This window comes from Carassius carassius, chromosome 31 (assembly GCF_963082965.1).
Source record: "Carassius carassius chromosome 31, fCarCar2.1, whole genome shotgun sequence".
Taxonomy (NCBI): Eukaryota; Metazoa; Chordata; class Actinopteri; order Cypriniformes; family Cyprinidae; genus Carassius; species Carassius carassius.
This window is the reverse complement of record NC_081785.1, coordinates 23045515-23067083: the sequence shown is the minus strand read 5'-3', so window position 1 is coordinate 23067083 and position 21569 is coordinate 23045515. Positions and strand designations below refer to the sequence as shown.

The 21569-nt window shown below is 36.2% G+C and overlaps 1 protein-coding gene across 1 annotated transcript in view; it reads right to left on the bottom strand.

The window, feature by feature from the left end:
* LOC132111794 (ALK tyrosine kinase receptor-like) overlaps positions 1-21569 on the bottom strand; it is a 512104-nt gene that overhangs the window by 45588 nt on the left and 444947 nt on the right. Inside the window, exons 6-10 of the mRNA XM_059519394.1 lie at positions 18853-18978; positions 15536-15670; positions 15165-15265; positions 9066-9232; positions 7752-7846 (exon numbers count right to left, since the gene is read on the bottom strand). Coding sequence (XP_059375377.1) covers positions 7752-7846; positions 9066-9232; positions 15165-15265; positions 15536-15670; positions 18853-18978 — 624 coding nt within the window. The remainder of the gene's footprint in view (positions 1-7751; positions 7847-9065; positions 9233-15164; positions 15266-15535; positions 15671-18852; positions 18979-21569) is intronic.

Genomic DNA, 21569 nt, shown 5'->3' with positions numbered 1-21569 from the left:
CAGTCATTGTCCGGGAATTCAGAACCAATCCGATTAATCTTTTTTGGGCACGAGGAAATAATTTGAATAAAACCCAGTGAGCTGTTCACTGGGTGTTTGCTGAGAAATTGCATTCTTTTTTAGAATGGTCGAAATTTTTTCTGATAAAATCCGTGCATGGTCTTTTACCACAGTCATGTGTACTCCTAAAAATGGGGGAGGTCAATGCCGGAACTCTGTAACCATTTTTTACTGTAGACAGTACCCAATGGTGTGATTTTTTTTTTCTCCCAACTGTCCAGGCATAGTTGGAAGCACATTCTGGCCACCTGTTTTATTTACATTTCTAACTTTTTTACTGTATTTCTATGTTCTAAGTTCCTTGTTCATGTTCATACTTTTAATTAAACGCAAATAAAACGAAACTTTTGTTTATTTTCCATTTCTTTTTTAAATTTATATTCAACAGGGGAGCAAGTGAAAAAAATAAAAGAGTAGCAGGCAGAATATGCAATGTATTAAAAAATAAAAGAAAAACTATACTGATTTTGCGGGCGGGAGCGGGACGAAAAAATCCCTTCTACTCCTGGCAACGTCGTGGTAAGTTTAAGTGCACGGGCAGCGGCTCTATGACCGCAGTCAAATCATAACGAGCAAGCACTTTCTTACCGCTGCTGGCATACAGTAGCTTCCTCGAGAAAATCAGGCAGAAACAAGCGGGCTCTCTCAGTTTCTTGCACCAACTGCCAAAAAGCGCCATTTATTTTTGAGTCCTTTATCTATTGCTAGGAGTCTAGGACATCATCCCCAGGCTGCATAAACATGCGCTCCATTTTTTTTTCTCCGACAACGCTAACGTGACATTGACGTATGGGCGTCAATCATACTGTGTTGCAAGGACACGCCCTTCTCTGCTTCTGATAGGCTTGTAACGTTAGTTAAAGCTGCGTTCCTCTCATATGATTGGTAGGTGAAATAAATTGGCTCGAAAATATTAAACTGCATGCACAGGCTCTCAAATATTATTATTTTTTTTTCCTCATGGCCACACGCCGGAGATCCGGCACGGTGCCGGAATACTTTAAGCCCTGAGTCCTTCCTTGGGGGCCTGGGCCCCTGGGATTCTGCTTTCTCTGAATCACCTAACTGATGAATGGGACTGGGCCACCTGTCTGCACCATGGTTCCCGCCTGGCACTTTGACTGTCATCAAATCTCAGAAAAAAACTATTCTGTCTTCCACCAATATCCCATGGTTGAGGTCGATTAAAGTGGGGAGGCTGTGGAAGCTGACAGCCTTGATATGACTGTCTAGTTATTCTAGAGCGACCAAATGTGCACTGCACTGACTCTCTTGTACCACGCGCTTGTTCTGCTTTATCAAACATTGCTTGAGAATCCGGGTGAAACACTCGACCTGGAGTAACTGGCATGTAAGTCAGTTATTTTCTTTTAGTGTCAGATAGGGAGGTTTGTACTAATCAGATCTGCCTACCAGAAAGTATTGCAGATGACATAGAGGGACTGATGTCCCTAGTAAGCTGTGCATGTGTAGCAAGGGCTGCATCCACTAAACCTGACTTATAATTTTATTATAATAATTTTTCTCAGAGCAGCCATAATTATGGCTAGAGCATTCCCAGACCAGGCTGCACGTGTGGCCGCATTATAAGTCCGACTCACCAAATTATCGGTCTTCTCAAATTCTTTCTTGGGACTCCAGGGGTCATCAGTCACCCGGTCTGGACCTAGAGATGTTAATGCTGCCATTTCACGCTCAACTACTGGCATACCACCAATACTGGTTTATGTAGCATACTTTATATTGACAAAGCATCTTAGGGTTGTGCTAATAGCACAAATAAGCTATTTACCAATCTGTACACTTCCAAAAGAGCCAAAATATAATCTGTGAACAAATATAAACTCGTAATTCAGAATATAAACAACAACCACTTACCTAAATGTAGAGGAAAAAAAGGAAAATTACCAGATTTTTTATAGTGAACAAACCACTCAGGGTCAGTCACCTGACTTTGTTTACATTAGGTTTCTGAAGGGTAGCAGAATGACTTAATTCTAGGTAAGATTGTGGTAACTGTCAAAGTGAGGTCGAAATAGATCGGTTTTGTGCCCCATTTCAAAGATTGCAACTATGAGTGGCTAACAGCTAGCACAGGGCACAACAAGTTATTTGTCCATGTTTATTTTAATTATAATTATAATCAAAAAAAAATTTAATAAGAGTAAAGTGGCATGGAATTACACTGTGCACTGACTTTATTTACGAGTGACAGGTGAGTGCTTTATTATTTGACGAACATTGTATCATGCACATTGTTATGGAGGTGTTTGTGGTGCGTTGATAATACTTTGGTGTGGTGTGTGGATGTCCAGCATTTTTACAGTTTTGCTGCTGTGTACATTTTAGAGTGAAGTGAATGTTCATAGTGTATTGATGGATTACTTTTACTGATCCATGAAGGGAAATCTACACTGCATTTAGCCCACCTCATCTAGCCTACTGTTGAAACTCTTGATCAGCTCTCATTGTTGTTGAGAGTCCGTGTGTGGAATAATATTCTAATTATATGCATATGGCTGCATTTAGCTGTTGCAGAGATGTGTAAGATAGATGTTTACGGGTATGTAGTTTACAGTTTCTTACTGAAGGCCCTGACTAAAACCCCACGGTCTGCTACAGCAAGTCAGTATTCCAATATCTCCATTCAAATGGCATCTCTGCTACATATAATCCATGGGAGATAAATTGGATAAATTGGTTCCACTGATGTTGCCGAGAAATCAAGGTATTCCATGTTGCTCATTAAGGAAACACCAAACCATTGCTAAGCAGCATTGGAAATCAACTTCATAACAAATAGGCTAGGCCAGTGGTTATCAAACCTGTCCTGCCCTGAATATTTTGTAAGTCTCCCTCAATTATCACACCTGATTAGGCTCATCAACTCATTAGTGGAGACTTCAAGACCTGAAGTGGGTGTGTCAGATATAGGGAGACATACAAAACGAGAAATGCTGGGTGTACTTCATGGAGAGGTTTGAGAAACCCTGGGCTAGGCTAATACATTTTCGTCATAAGCAGGGGTGTCAAACTCTATTCCTGGAGGGCCACAGCCCAGAAGAGTATAGCTCCAACCTTCAAGTCCTTCAGGCTTAATTGAAAACATGGTTTTTGTGTTGGAGCAGGGTTGGAACTAACCTCTGCAGAGCTGAGTTTTGACACCACTGGTCATAAGCAATATATGGACATAACGAATACCCTAGCTATTCTATAAATAAACATTTTCATTAAAAAAAAATCACTAATCACGAATATGACTAAATAAAGTTATATGTAAATTATATATAATAGTTTTACATTAAATTTGTAAGAAAATTACAGTGCATTTAATTTATTAAGTAATGTTTTATTTCGTTCTAACCTGTAACACTTTAAATATTTCACATACTTTTGAAAATACAGTGTTTAGCTGATCCCGATAAGCACTCATCATCACAGTTGTAAACATGACAGCTTTCTTTTGTGAGGGGGTTTTAATTTTTAATTTTAATTCTTTACATTTATATAGCGCTTTTCTAGGCACTCAAAGTGCTTGCTTTTGCGCCACGTTATCAATGTTTCCAGGCGGAATGTTAAAGAGCGCAATAAACACGTCACATGGAAATTCTTCAGCCAATAAGATGACGACTTCGACACTTCTGAAGTGTTTCCACTTTTGTGTCTCATATGCATCGGATGCTTACTCAACGGTCCGTGGGCATGAACGTCTGAGGCTAAGACTAGGGTTGAAGCTGAACTCCACAGGACTGTGGCTCGCTAGGACTTAGTTTGCTTACCCCTGGACTAAACCAGTGGTTCTCAAACCTGTCCAGGAGTACCCCCAGCCCTGCACATTTTGTTTGTCTACCTACTTAATGAACCAACACGGCCGCACTCCAACTCGTCATAAATTGACACTTGGTCAGGACACCTTGGCATCGCTTTTTGATGTTTAAGGTACTCCTTTAGGGTCATTTTTAGAAGCACAGGGTCCTCCATGGTTTTAGGTTGTTTGTCTTAATTTAATGGTTTTTGTATTAAAAATAAATAATTTTATATAAATGTATACTTTCATTGGAGCAATCCAACCTCTAGCCTTTTTTTTTTTATAAATCATGACGGTAGTTGTATCTACCTGTTATATATTGTGTCTTATTGACAAATGGTAGTTTTATGGGCAGGGTTTGGGTTACCTGCTCATAAATGTGTAAATAGTGTTATATAAATAAAACTGTTGTGACTGTTTACGTTGAAAATATATATTCTTGATCATCTTTAAATGAGAAAAAATCACTTTAGGCAATACTTTCTTCAACTGCAGAAAAAAATAAATAAATAAACATAACCATTTAATTTGCTGTGACGTGATTAATCTATATCTAAAGCTGTGTCTACATGCAGTGACCACTCGGGAAGTGGTGCGAGGTGCAAAATCTTCTACAGTAACTGATGCCCCCTTCTATCCTGAATCTTTAAAACATGCATTGTATGACTGATTGTGTTGAAAGTAAAAACCTAAAAAAATAAAAAAACAGTGCGTATAAGAACAGTGCGTATTTGCGAGCTTCAGCAAATCCACGCGATCACAGATCACACTTTCCAGCCGAAAAAAAAACACCAATTGAAATAATAACCGGTGATATAAGATTTTGGCCATATTGCCCAAGTCATTCATCCCACACTATCAAGAGGCTACACTTCTTGTATTTCGTTGGGGCACCACAAGATGTCCCTGAGGCCTCAAAGCTCTCCCCTCGCCTACTCTGGCTCGCATTGCTATTCCTGAGGTAAAACACGCCCTCCTCATTACCCTATGGACAAAGAAATGTATTATTGACACACACAATTTTCCTATTTAATACTGTAAAGTGATTTGACACAATATTTATTGTTAATAGCACATATAAATAAAAGTGTCTTGACTAGATTTGATTACGGTTAATTTTATGAAGTGTGTGACTAATCAAGATTAATCAAAGAAAAAGGATGTGATCAATTAGATAAAAAAAAATTATTGATTGACAGCCCTAAAACTCTGTAGTAAAAGCTAGTTTTTTTCAACTTAGACTACTTACCAAATTGAAGCCATTTTTATCTTTCAAAGATTTGGAGAGGGTTATACATGCTTTTATCACCACTCGCCTGGATTATTGTAATGCTTTATATATAGGAGTTAACCAGGCCTCTCTCTCTAGATTGCAAATAGTTCAGAATGCTGCCGCTCGACTCCTTACAGGTACCCGTAAACGAGAGCACATTATGTCTGTTCTTGCCTCTCTTCATTGGCTACCTGTTTGTTTTAGAATACAGTTTAAGATTTTATTGTTTGTTTTTAAATCTCTTCATGGTCAAGCCCCAGCTTACATAGATGATCTACTGAAGATGCATGCTCCTCTAAGGTCATTGAGGTCTGCTGACCAACTACTCTTATCCGTTCCTAGAATAAGACTTAAAAATAGGGGAGATCGAGCTTTTTCAGTCGTGGCCCCTAGGCTGTGGAATGATATGCCTATGCGTGTCAGAATGGCTCCCAGGCTTGACAGTTTTAAATCACGACTTAAAACTCACTTTTATTCATTGGCCTTTAAACCAGCCTGAGAGTTCATCTTTGCATTTTATTATTTTAGTTTGTCACTTGTTTAAACTGTGTATTGTGCTCATGTTATGTGTTTTTAAAATCTGTTGCAATTATGTCAGTGTCCAGCACTTTGGCTAACCTCGGTTGTTTTAAATGTGCTTAACAAATAAAATTGTATTGTATTGTATTGTATAATGAGTACACACACACACACACACACACACACACTTGATTTTATTTCTATTTTAGTTAACATATAGTTATAAGAATATCTTCCTTTCTTTCTTTCTTTATAGTTTCAAAATGTTGACAATGGTGGAAATGTAGCTGTTTAAAATCTCATTAAAACTACAATAACTTTCAATTTAAACAAAACAAAAAAAATGTATTAGGGAACATGAATTAATAATGAACAACATTTTTTTTATAGCATTTATTATTCTAGGAGAATCTTATTTATAGTCTACTTTCATTCATTGTTAATTCATGATCATTCATAATACATTAATTGTTGTTAAATTTTACAACAACAATACAAATTTATACACAAAACTTTACATGAACCAAGGGTAATGAATGTTGTCATAGTATTATAATTTGTTACTTGATAATAGCCATTGCATTAACTAAAGCTAACAAATACAACCTTATGGTAACCTTATGGTAATCTCTTTTATTCCTCATTTTGGTATCTTTGGAAATCTGAGTATAGTTTATGACACCTAGATTAAATTTCTCCTGGAACTGAAGGAGAAGGGGAAAATAAATAAATAAATAAATATTGTGGTTTTTCTATCCAATGGGCCTTGTCCTCATATCATGCAGCTTGCACCAAATTTTAAACAATTCCATTTTAAACAAATCAGTCATGTCAACGATACGTAATGCTTACCCTTGGAAACAATGCTGGATGCTTAGACCGCCAACCCTAGTATGATAATGTATAAATATAGTATTTCATTTAGGCAGGGAATGAGGGCATAATGTATAACTCTACACATTCCGAAGTGTCATCGGAAAGGGAAATAGCCTAGAAGATGGCATACATGGCAGCCACAGTGCTGCTGTGTCGAATCGATGTGTGGCAGAAAATCGCGTCAGATACAAATTGCTGGGCAAATATTTAATGGAGCAAGTGAGTCATCCAACATCAGTGGCACTCTCTCATGCCAACGGAGAGAGATTAGGACGCTTTGTGAAGCTCTCAGATCTTATGAAGATATATATCTCATTGTGTCTAATGATGCTTTAAAGTCATCACACTGTGAGGATCAAAGTCCCAGCCATCAAGAGAGAATATTCCCTGCACATATTATTTATTATTAATGTATGTTTAGGTTAAGCTGTTTATTACTGCTCCTTAATGCAAGAATACATTATTGAAAGCTAAAACAAACTGGAATTCTAAATTGATATGTTTCAAACAACACAACAAACAACTGTAAAGCCCTATACACTCCTTCTGGGAAGTAAACCACTTTTTCCTTGAACTGTTGCCAGGTTCTACAAGGGCAAATGTATGAGTCAGTGCCAAGTTGATTTGATCTGCCAAACGCTGAAGCAAATGCATTGGTTCTTTCAAAGAAAAAAAAGGGAGACACCATAAATAATAAATGATCTTATCCTGTTTAATCCTAGAGGTTTGCATTAATGATTCCCATTCCTGTTCTTTTCCCAGCTGTTGCAATATCCTGTGCTGATCTCCTTCAAATCCCTCTAAAGAGCCCCTTAAGACGCCTCACAGTTTCGTGCACTCTCAAGAGGATGCTTTTTTTATCAAAGTCCAATTAGCTCTGGCTTAAAGGTCTTGTCATTCTTGTCATCACTGACCTGGCAATTGATTTAACGTCAGAATCTCTGTACAGAGAGCTGATTGCTATATAAAAACCATAAACATTGCAAGCCAATTCATTTTCACGATTTACCAATTCCAATTAATTTTCATATGCATGTGGCTTTACATGTAGTCTGAAAAAAACTAACAGCCACTTAAAAAAAAAAGAAACAACAAAGAAAAACAATAAGTGGGTGGTTAACGCTTACATTAATTATTTCTTATTAAAACGGTTACTTCTCGCATCTCAGGATAGAAAATGGCAGTTAATGAATAAAGAAAAGCTGCAATACTTACTTTCAAGGAAACATTCCATGCTCAGAGTGAAGTTATCCACAGCAAATGCAATTCCTGCACTAGAGGAAATATCAGCACTGAACTTCAGGTAGAACCTGAACGTGTGTCAGAGAGAAAAAAAAGAGATAAAATAAAGAGAGTGAGAATGAATTTTTTCTCACGCATGCACACACACACACACACACACACACACACACACACACATATATATATATATATATATATATATATATATATATATATATAAAACTGTGGCAACACAGCAGAAAAATGTATTGGCTTAGAATAATAAACACTGGCAATGAAATACTAAACATGTCTGTAAATATGCTCATGATGTCATTCCAAACCACAAACTTTTTTGTCAGTCCAACAAAAAACAAGATTATAAGCAAATTGTAAGCAATGGGTACTTACAAGCAAACAGCACAATATACATAGTGAGTGAGTAAGCAAGTGAGTAATAAATAAATACAAATCCATGTGAACATATTATTTTTGTCATTGATTTATGTAGAACTGATGGACACTACATGATTAAATAATATAACTGCAATTTATTTATTTTTCTATAACTAAAGTAGAACCCATCAAATTCCTAATGCTACATTATTTTGATTAAATCCATGGTATTTAAAACCCCCTGCTCTCTATTGAACTAATATTTCTCATAAAAATAAATGCTAAACTGTGAAGTGTTAAATAAATCTAAAAAAAATTGGACTCAAGCTAGAAAGGGAAGGAGGCCAGGAATGCAATTTTAATCGCCCTCTGTGGACTGGAATTAGCAAGGCTCCGGATAACAAGAGTGGAGGTTGGAGCTTGGGGAATTGTGGGGGTTTTGGGAGGGTTAGATGAGATTCCAATCAAACATGTAGAGATGTAAAAGCCTTTTCCCTCTGCCCTCCTTACTCTTTACAATTCTAGCTAATTGGAGTGAAAGTGTGGATGAATGGTGAGCCTCCTCATTTATTATTATTATTATTATTATTTTTTTTTTTTTTCTGGATAGAGTGATAAGCAGTGGGATGTGCAGTGCTTTGCCGGGAACATAGACAGAAATGTGGAACCAGTGGGATTCATTAAGGTTTCAGATTAAATGTGTGGGTTTGTGTGAAACCAAATGTAAATGACTATTTTGCACAATGGTGAGTGAAAATTTCTTGTGCATGCATCTGAAACTTGAATTTGCATTCATTCTTAAGTGGAAACTTTCCTGCAATTGTTTACCTGATTATGCCATTGTTAAGTATAAAATAAAGTGCATATTCAGACCATGTTCAGCATAAATTTGATGGTTGTGACTAGACTTACAGATCCACCAAACCGAAGAGTGGTAGGGTAATGGGTGTCCACCCTTTTCCCATATTAGCTTCGCTTGTTGAGTTCCAGAGACTCCTCTGACCCTCAGGACCTGTGCTGTTCTCTATAATCCAGAGCGATAGCACTCCATTTGAAGATCCACACACCGAGAACTTGACCTATAAAAAAGATCACAAGATTAGATATAAACATTGATGCATGTGCCGTCAACTATTCTTTTCCAGTCTCAAAGTTGGCAGTCATTTCCTGAGTGATTACACACAATCTATTCTCAGTTAGAAATGGACAGCCCTTTCACTGATTGTTTGTTGCATATTGCACATAAAAGCCAAAACCTGGCTCAAAACCAGCAGTTATAATATGCAAAGGAAATTTGGTTTATTACAAAAAGTGCCTTATTCACAAAAGTTTTTGCCAAGAGCTTTTCCAGGCACTTTTTGAGTGGCACAATTAACATTTGTATACATTTGCTACTATAAGCATTTTTGCAGTAATTCATAAAATTATTAAAACATATCCAGATGCGCATTGCAGTCAAGCACCCTTTAGGCCTTTAAGAGATCAGTTCAGGTGCATGGTTTGCAGAAGTGATACTGCACAGTCACAGTAAAGTGCACCAGACAGTGGTAGTCAGCTGGATTCTTCATAACCTAGCACTCAGATTTGCATAATTCATTTAGGGTAACAGGTGCAAAAACAATGCAGATAGCTCATGCAAATTACTAAAGCAGGAGATAATTTTTTTAACAATTGGGCATTATATATCCATAAGCAGGTGTTTTTTGTTGTTGTTGTTTTTTTGTCATATATGTAAAATTAATATTTAGAGTTCAACACAATTTGAGCTCAGTCAACAACACAACAACAATAATAACAATGATAATGAATTGTATTTATTGACAGCTGACATTATTTGTTGTCAAAAGGTTATTATATATACATTTTTTTTTTATAAATGATTTATGTAGGTGGTTTTATAAACATAAAAGATTCAGATTTATGCCCTTAAATCCTCCAAAAATGGCTCAATTTTAATTCCATTACTTTTTTTAATAGTTAAGTTTCAGCTAAACTTCCACAGAACTCCTCATTTTTTTTTTTTTGATGATGAACAAACTATGATGGTAAAATCTACATGCATTTCCAAAAATATGTGTGTCGTATTTCATGAACCAGGACTGCTGCACTATCATGTTATGTCATCAAGGTTTTCGTATTTACCAATCCTTCCATAAATCAGGGTCCATCACTTTTCCATGTTAATCAATGGTTCTTGGTCAAATGAAGCTGCAAAATAGACAAGGGTTTGTGTCGATGTCAAATTCTGGCTCAGTAAGACAATGTTTGATCTAGTGCAGGTTGTAGTTCTTATATCACATCTGCTCTGAGGTTCATCTGTTATGAGGGACCTTTATTTCGGGGAACTTGAAGCTGGTTGTGAAACTGGCAGCTGTTAAAATGAGCTAGGCTTCTCATATTACAGAAGCCACGCTGAGAACAGTGGCTAGGGGGAGAGATCACAGTTGTGATCTACAGTCTTGGTTTGTGTCTGGATCTAGTCCAATATTCTGTCATAGCCCGCTGTGCCTCCACACCGCTCTGGGCACCGATCATACAAGAGTAAGCCCTCACCTCACATCTAACTAAAGCTGTCAGTCAAGACTTCTCATAAAGCCCAAATGCCTACCTCTCCACCTTTGCTCCTATTAATCTACACTCCATAATCTCCCTGACATTTTCTCTCTTTTTCTTACTTTAAATGTTTTATCGTACTGTTTCTCTCTCTCTTCCATCTCGGTCAGTACCCTCCGTCCCCTCTGAAACTGGCTGTTTGAGTGTTTTTCTTCTTCAGGAAGTCCTTTGCAGTTGTGTAGTTCCCCCTTCAAGCAGGCTTGTGTGTGAGCCACAGACTGATGGGGTCAAGGTCTATGAATTCTGAATCTAAAACGGAGACGGTCTTTCAAAAGCTTTCCAATTAGACGAGAGCCAGACATTTTTCCAATCTTCAAAACGGACATTAACATTTCACATTTGGTTGCCAAATTTCCATGTAATTACATTCAAATGACATTGAAATGTGGGTACAACAATAAGCTTCTGACACTGGGCTACATTCTGTCAGTAGCTATTACAAAAGCAACTCATTAAAGCTATTGTGTTTCCCAAAAATGTCACATACAGCCTTAAACACTGAAGAAGTGCTAGGTCAAACCAAAACAACGTTGTGTAACATTTCGGATTTGCAAATTAGGAATAAAATAATTTGACGGAGAGAAAAAAAAGACTAGTGTAAGGGCTATTATAATTACCTTTGACGCTAGTGAGTGCTTCCCATTTTGGGTACCCATCTTAGAAAATAAAACTGTTCAATTGTATTTTAACATTTTTATTTCAGTTTTGTGAAGAATTGTCTCAACTGTTTGTAGTTAAAATTGTGTCAAAAAGAAAATGTAAAAATTGCAATCGGATATACTAGTTCATTCATCACACTTCACAACACAGTGTTACACTACATTTTACAGTGTTTTGAATAAATATGTTGAAATGTGTTAATTTAATTCAACAGTTCATATATTGAGATTCATTTTACACATTTTAATAGGACATCATTACTTTTGGAACTATATTTAAGACAATATGTAACTTTTTTTAGAGATTACTAATGATGAATCATATTCTCTCATAATCCTTAATAATCTCTCTCTCTCTCTCTCTCTCTCTCTCTCTCTCTCATCACCACTGTTACCTTTAGCTAACGCAGTGGAGTTTGGATGGAGCTAAATTAAGTCTGTAAAACCTCTTTGCATATTGAGAAATATAAAAATGTTTTCATTCAGGCTTACATATCTAATTGCAGTCTACAATTTAACAAATAAAGGGTTGCTTTAGTTCAATGATGATATAAAAGTTAGTTCTGTCTTGACAACTCTCTGAGAGTTTAGCGTGGTGATATACATGGCAGTGTTAATATGTTTGGTCTTGGCAGAATTGATCTGCTATGCTGCTGTGACAGAGCAAATACCGAGACTTGCTACTGCCAATAAGTGAATAAGTGAAGTGACATTCAGCCAAGTATGGTGATATACCCATACTCAGAATTTGTGCTCTGCATTTAACCCATCCGAAATGCACACACACAGAGCAGTGAACACACACACACACTGTGAGCACACACCCGGAGCAGTGGGCAGCCATTTATGCTGCGGCGCCCGGGGAGCAGTTGGGGGTTCGATGCCTTGCTCAAGGGCACCTAAGACATGGTATTGAGGGTGGAGAGAGAACTGTACATTCACTCCCCCCACCCACAATTCCTGCCGGCCCGGGACTCGAACTCACAACCTTTTGATTGGGAGTCCGACTCTCTAACCATTAGGCCACGACTTTCCCTAAAATACTTTCCCTAAAATTAGGCCACGACTTTCCCTAAAAAAGTATTCCCAATACATCCACAGACATACTTGTAGGAAATATATGAAGGTAAAATAGTAGCAAAACTCTGGAGCTTGTTGATCTGAATATGAGAACTTGTCATATTAATATTCATATTTGTAAATTGAAATTTACACTCACAGATCTGATGTGAAAAGCTGAATCTTTACATTTACACTCACAGACAACAATTGAAACACCCGTGTTTTGAATTCGAAGTTGCAGCTTAATAGATACAAATATGTAAAATAGAATATTTACTTTTGCACTTTACTTCAGATTCACTGTACAATCACAAGTCAGAACGGCCTCTCAGATCTGGCAGTACAACTTCAAAACCTAGCGCTTTGACTCTTTGGTACTGCTTTGCTATGTTTATGTATCAAAACTCACTTGTGCACTTGTACATGGATATATAAGAGAGCAGAACCAGGTAGTGGGGCTGGGGTGCGAATTAAGCCATTTTATTGATTGATGCCTGACCAATAAACTAGGCCAGTCAGCGTGATTTGCCGTGCAGAAAGATATATATATATATATATATATATATATATATATATATATATATATATATATATATATGTATGTATATATATATATATATATATATATGTATATATATATATATATATATATATATATATATATATATATATATATATATATATACATATGTATATATATATATATGTATATATATATGTATATATATATATATATATATATATATACATATGTATATATATATATATATGTATATATATATGTATATATATATATATATATATATATATATATATATATATATATATATATATATATATATATATATATATATATAGGATAAGGATATATATATATAGAATTATCTGGTAGACAGTTCAACATCTATCATATGCTTATCCTATATATTGCAGAGTAACCTGGCTGTAATATGTCGAACCACTTTATATGGTGCCAATATAAAGCCAGTAAGACATAAAATAAATGTTGCTTTTTGTATTTAGAAGCCTTCAACTTTAACAGTGGTATTTATACTTTAAACATGAAGTTGTTTTTATTCTAAAATTTTGTTTACTATGGAATAGGCCAGCACATTTAATAGAAATACTTTTGTATTGGAAGACGTTTACATAATAATTTGATGTGTTTTCCAGGTCCATATTGCATCAGCAGCCAACAGTTAGTTTTCATGTTCTTGCATGGTCTTTTACCTCAAGACTACCTTTGTAATTTATTTACACAAGAAACTGAGGGCAACACAGAAATATACAAGGGTTCATTGGCTGTCGCTGTTGCATGATGTCATCTCGCAAAGAAACCATCAAATTTTATTGGACAGGCATCGCCCAATAAAATGGCTTCATTCGAACCCCAGCCCCACCTCCTGGTTCTGCTGTCTCATATCTGCATGCACAACTTCACAAGTGAGTTTTGCTACAGAAATATTGCGAAAGGAAAATCAAAAGTCAAGGTGCTAGGATTTAAAGTTGTACTACCAGATCTGAGAGGCTGTAAGTGATGTTTTGTTGTTGCACAGCAAGTAAAGTGCAAAAGTATAAATGTCCTTTTATACATTTTATTAATCTGCAACTTTGTTGTCTGTGGGAGCAAATCAACATATTCAGCATTTCACGGCTGTGACTGTAAATTTCAACTTACAAATATGAATATTAATATAACAAGTTCTTAATATGATAAGTTCTCACATTTAAATAAACAAGCTCTCTAGCATTGCTACTTTTTTCCCTTCATATATGTTATGCTGCTGCACATATAACATACATGAAATTACCCCCATATATAATCTAAATGGAATAAACTCATATGAGATCTATATAGGTGGAGCTGGGGAAGGTGAGGGGTTTGTGAAATGCATGAGCTGCGTCTCCTGCAAGGAGATCATAATAAACCACCCGTAATAAAATATATCACACAGCAAGCTGACACACAATAGACCTACCAAATATCTCCTCTACACTATACAGAGAAAGAAACAAAATCCTAATGTCCCACTTTACCTGCATCCAGCCTCCAGTACATAGGAGAAACATCATAAGTACATGAAGTGAAGTGAAGTGACATTCGGCCAAGTATGGTGACCCATACTCAGAATTTGTGCTCTGCATTTAACCCATCCGAAGTGCACACACACAGAGCAGTGAACACACACACTGTGAACACACACCCGGAGCAGTGGGCAGCCATTTATGCTGCGGCGCCCGGGGAGCAGTTGGGGGTTCGGTGCCTTGCTCAAGGGCACCTAAGTCCTGGTATTGAGGGTGGTGAGAGAACTGTACATGCACTCCCCCCACCTACAATTCCTGCCGGCCCGAGACTCGAACCCACAACCCTTCGATTGGGAGTCCGGTTCTCTAACCACCAGGCCACGACTTCCACGAATAACATAGTATGTTATTTTTTGAACATACTATCTCCTTCCACTTATCTGTGGCTGCATTATCCTAAATGCTATATAAACCATATCAGTATTCAGAGCATTTCTATAGGTGTAGCATTGATCAGTGCATCCATAGGGTAGAATATATTTGCAAATAAGGCTTGATGGAAACCTAATTTCCTCAGAGATCCAGAGCCCCATCTCACGGAAACACAGTACATTACAGTCGCTTGCAGAATGCAGAAATGTTGTCTTCTTACCATGCAAGGGGCGTTCCGGAGGGGATAGAAGAAAAATGGGCTTCGCACCTGGGCTGATCCTCGCTGACCTTTGGGCTGACTGTCAATGGCCAGCAAGGCCCCTGCCAGACAGAGTGATGACAAACATGAAACAAACTTTTTCATCAATAACATATCACCCCACCCTGAAGAAAAGATTAAAAAAAAAAGTCAAAAGCTTATTCTTAATCTTTACTAAATATTATTTATTAACCATATCTGCCTAAATTATTTTTCTTTATTTTTAATTCATCAAGGTTGATACTCAAACTTGTGCTTGATTAACTATTAATCTACATAAAACAGCACTTTTTGTTGTTTGGACTTCAACATAAGGCGTTTAGGCAGAGCACCTGGTGATGGACAGCTGCTTCTGAGGCTTTGGGGAATGGATGGATGGGCCCTCCATTGGGGTCCACTTGCTGAAACCAGCTGCCAGTCGCAATCCTCTCTTCCGAACGAGCAATAGCTGCCATTCAGGAACTGACCTGGTTGAGTAAGAAAAGACAATGAGACATTTTGAGAAAACTGAGAGACCTCAGAGAAAATAACTGTGAGAGATAAAAAGAAGAAGAGGAATATGGGCTAATAATTGTATCCCTCAGCTCAAGAGCTTAGAATCTCTGATGAGAAATAGTCTTCGATCATTTTTAAATGTCTGAAGAGGCATAAGAGGGCAGTGGAGAGCTGCTGAATGTGAATGAGGACATGGTCTTGAGGTTACGGAATAGAAAGGCAGGAAAGAAAATGTGTAGGAAGGCAATAATACAATTGGGCTCAAAGCTCTTCCATCAACAGACAATTCATTCAACCCCATGCAGGGCTGCAGGGATGGGCCTGACCTTCATTAGGAAACTTGTGGGGGAAGAAACATGGTTGCCCTCAAGCAATCCACTGAATTACAGAGTATAAGATGTCTGCTGGCATGCAACTTACAAGCTTTGCTTAAGGTTCATACAATCCAGTGTTAGGCATAAAAAATAACATGCTTCCAAGCAGTGGATGCATTCATGGGAACAAAGTGATTATGGGAAATGGCTTGTTAATAATTAAAGATTTTATTTTTATCCCCCTGAAACTACCTTGCCCAAAACTTTCTACCAAACTAACAAACAACAACAATAATAAAAAAGACCTTTGGCTTCTATATTAGTATTTTATATTAATACATTTCTCACTTGTTTATATATCTTGGCATGCATATTTATGCTCTCAAAAGTGTTTCATCCATAAATCAAAAGAAGAGATTTTTAATACTATTAAGATCTGGTTGTAAATCTTTTGGATCTGGTCTTAAATCTTTAGATTAGATAGATAAATTCAAAGAGGGTTTTATGAAAGCCCATTTCCGCCACTGAATATATATATATATATATATATATATATATATATATATATATATATATATATATAAAGGTAATTGAGACTTTTATCTCACAATTCTGAATTTTTTTTCAGAATTGTGTGACTTAAACTTGCAATTGCAAGACATAAAGTAGCAATTCTGAGAAATAAAAATCAGGAGGATTGTATGATTTAAACTTGCAATTACGAGACGAGAGACAATTACGAGAGCAATTCTGAGAAATAAAGTCAGAACTGCGAGATATAAAATCACAATTCTGATTCACAATTCTCAATTTTTCTCAGAATTGAAAGTTTATATCTTGCATTTCTGACTTTATATCACGCTTTAATAAAAACTAAAAATACAAATAAAAAGTAAGAACTGTGTTTATATCTCGCAATTCGGACTTTACATCTCACGATTCTGACTTTACATCTCAAAATTTTGTGGAAAAAGTCAGAATTGTGAGATAATAACAAATGTGTATTTTTTTTTTTTTTTTTTTTTTATCCAGTGGTGGAAACAGGCTTCTATGGGTTTTTGCAGTCTATCTAAAAAAAAAAAATATATATATATATATATATATATATATATATATATATATATATATATATATATATATATATATATATAAACAATAACAACAAAACAAAAGTCTTCTTCTTCCATTCTCTATTGCTATTGGGTTGAGATATAACCATTTTTTTTCTGAGATTTACCTTAAATGATCCTTAAATAGGCTTTTAAACAGAATCACAACTGCTGTGTCCTGTGCATAATTTCTTCGTCTGGTCTTTAGAAGTCATTTTTCAACAAAGTTTAACAACACAGTTTATTAAAGAGACAATCAAATCTTGTTGTGCACATTAAAAGCGCTGAATGGGTTTGAAGGAGACTGATTAACAGGTTTCTAATCAGTATTAATATCTGTGGTGGCATATCGAACATGAACAGTGACATTCAGCTTTTTTTCTAACAACAAACAAAGCTCAGAATCCTGTTAAATCTCAAAATGTGTGCGTGTTGCCTTTCTCTTTGCGCTGCACTTGATTTCAGCTGCGGCAGTGCATTGATCTGAGAGGTGTGAGGCAGGATCAGCTAATCATCCACTGAGGAGAGATGCTACAGCACTGGACTCACTATCATTAGCCAGGAGAGAGTAAACACATCGACCAGCATGACCACACTCGTGAGGATTAGCATGAAGAGCAAAAACTGGGAAAGAGAGAAAAAGATGACAGAGAAAGAAGAAATTCTCGGTGCGATTTTTAATGGCACAGGATGAGATTGCAGCTTTCCGTTTTGCACTGAAAGGCTGCTTGAGGTATCTGTGCTGCACTTGCAAAGCTGAAGGAATGGATCGCTAATGAATCCTCTGTGATGGAATGAAATTGCATCATGCAGAATAGATTATGGTAGGAATGAAATAAAGGATCAGGACAGTGTGAGCCTCTGATCTTTAAGGTAAGGGAATTTTAAAAGAAATGAAGAGACAGAGAATGATGAGAAAAGGTGGGGCCATCAGACAGAAACAATTACAGGAAAATAGGTTAAATGTGGAACATATTTCATCATAACTGAAATTGTTCAGTGGTAATATGTTTAAAAGTACAATGTGGCAGTGAAAGTGTCTGATATACTGTCAGGAATAGGTTTACCTCATCCCACTAATTTACATATAATGTGAGTATCAGTTTCAGTTAGTTTCAAACAGCAAAAAAGATGGTAATGATTTAGTACCAATAATTGATAATAACTGAGCACTAAATCATCATTTTAGAATGAAGGATCATGTTACACTCAAGACTGAAATAATGGCTACTGGCAATTTTGCTTTGCCATCAGAGAAATAAATCATATTTCAGAATATATTAAAATAAAAACAGTTACTTTAGATTGTATTACGATTAAACTATATCGCTGCATTTCTGGTCAAATAAATGCAGCCTTGACGATCATAAGAGGAAAATATGTATAATATAGTTAACTAAACTTTTATTATGATGAAAAAAAAAAAAAAAAAAAAAAAAAAAAAATATATATATATATATATATATATATATATATATATATATATATATATATATATATATATATATGTGTGTGTGTGTGTGATAGTGGTGTGTGTTGCTTTTCTTTATTTTCAAAGAAACATTGTGACTGGGATGACAATGCACTGAACCAGAACAACCCCTGTCCAATAAACACAGCTTCTGTTATATAATGGGCAAACACACAATAGCTTCATTAAAGAGCTGCTGATGCTATCCTGAACCCCCTATCTGTTGTCTCGTCCTCCAAACAAATGCCATTAATACTCACGGCAATGTTCCCCCTCATCGTCCCCTTGTGGACAGTCAGGTTTGAAGTCGCACAGCTGGCTCACATTGATCTCCCCGTCCCCTTTGCAGTGATAGCTGCCCCGTAGAGTGACATTTTGAGAGGTTCCTGGGTGGAGAAAGACATGAGGGAATCAGAGACACTAATTACAGAGACAGTTCCCTTAAGGAGCAAAGGTTTAAATCCCTCAAGGGCAGAAAGGCGATAAACCAGAATTTCAATCCCAGTAACTCTCTGATTCCACAGTCACCCTTGCTTAAGGTGTAACATTTGCTCTGATCATTAACCATTAGCCCACCTTTACCTCAGTTTTCTCGCATCTTTTACAACTGCACATTAGCTGCAACAGGTTACTCCAAAGAGGTTTACTTTATATCTTTCCAATAGACTTTCTGCCAAGAAAGTAAACCAGAGGTTTACATTAAAACCTTCTGTGCAAGCAAACACAAAGACATCAAGTAAATACAGCACTTTGTAAACTAAATGAGGCAGAAAGAACACATAAAAGAGGTAAGGGCTCTCAGTAGTCACTTGTTTTTTATGGCTTCGATGACAGGAGAGGATACGGACAAAGGCTATCAACAAATGAAATAACAAAGAGCCCTTTCCTGTCCAATTAAAGATACAAAAATGTGTTAATGTAATGAGAACTCAAGCACAGCTTGATAGAGATGTCTAGGATAACATTTTACCCTAAACATTTAGAGCTTCTGGCTTTTTGTAGGAAGAGATACATATCATTTTACTATGGTGCCATATATATATATTAAAAAAAAATATTTTTGCATATGGAGCGCTAGCTTCACATGCTTTAGAAAATGTAGGACGGAACAATGACCCAGATAAGTAGCGTGGCGACTGGATTCATGTGAGTTGAGTCTGATAGCATCACAGTGAACACAATATGTAACCAAGGTTTGCATATCTATGCAAATGGAAGACAGTAGCAGAGCTGCACAAATGGACGGGCTCACCAGGGGTTCATCATACCGCGGACAATGATAAAGAGAGTGATTGTATAAAAAAATAAAAATAAGGGAAAAACAGGCTCACTCATGCCATTCACTTGCTTCCTGCTTAAAAAAATAAATAAATAAAATGAATACAAGGGAGATGTGATTTTATCATTGGCGGCTACAGAGGCATAACGCATCCTTGATCTGGGTGATGACAGATTTTGTTGAGAAGACACATGATGAGAAATGTTAATCTCAGAAAATACTGCTTCAGCCACTAGAAATCAAGACAATCAGCTAACTAAATATCAGACACTGAGCTAGGATCTCCAAAATTGTATTGGTCAGTTTTATACTGGTTGTTAAAAGAGTTGAATCCTCAGAATCATGCTATGGTCACCCTTTAATCTTGATCCTGTCCTCATGATATAGTTATGGACTAAGTTGATTCCATCAGCTGTTACCAATTTTTATACCAAACAAACAAACAAACAAAATGTTAAGAAATCAAATTGGTGGTGTGTAGCATTTAGATTTATATATCAATAAATCAATAAATCAATAAATCAATAAATCTATCTATCTATCTATCTATCTATCTATCTATCTATCTATCTATCTATCTATCTATCTATCTATCTTTTGTATCAATGTTTCATGTTTTTAAAGATAAGTCAGGGATGGATTCTTTTCCCATCTGACTCCCTTAATTCATCTCTTAGTATTACATCAAATTGTGACATGCAACGGCATAATTTAATAATTATGTTATTGCAATTATGTTATTAATTAATAGCCCTGATTCACATCTCAGCATGGCAGCCTTGCTAATGGAAAAAAAAAAGTGTGTTTTAATCAAATGCTGTGTATGTATGGTGAGTAAAGAAAAAGAGGAGGAGTTATTACACCAATCTGCTCTGATGCAGCAACGGTTTGTGATGAAAGAACAAATATGTGATGGATATGTCGCACTAGTGTCAGTGTGCCATTACTAAAATGATTGAATTATTGTTCGTCAGACATTTGACAGCGAGCTGTAACATTAAGTCACACGTGTACCACTAGCGGGCAGACATTCATATCAGTCAGCTGAAAGCTAAGCTAAGACAAAACACGCTCAGTCTGTCACTGCACATGGGGAAAAAGCTTAATGACCATCATGAAGGTTTGCAGGCTCTGTGGCACAAATGCTAACCCTTGTAAACACTGTATGGAGGATGTGCTGAAACATGAGTCACCAAGAATCAAGGTTTCCTTCAAGCTTAAGGTCACACATTTCATGCACACCATATGATTGTTTTAATGCTTGCCTCTGTAATCATCAATAAAAATAAGTAGGGGAATAATACTTTTAAGCATTCACACTTGCACTATTACTGATTACTTTTATTAAATGAAAGTGATTAAATATCATAGACCGTGCATTCATTTTACTATTTGTAATAATAATAGCTTTATATATATATATATATATATATATATATATATATATATATATATATATATATATATATATATATATTATTTTTTATGATGAAGAAGATAGTGATGATGGCAGTTACATAAAAATAAAATAATGGATACTAATGGACATTGGCCACGTTGTAATATATTGTCATGCCATAAGTTTCCTGCATTATTTATTTATTTGTTTGTTTGTTTGTTTGTTTGTCTCGCTTTCACTGAGTGTCTGGTTTCACTTTGTTTAAATATTTGAAGTCACTTTTATTCTCTCTCAAACAA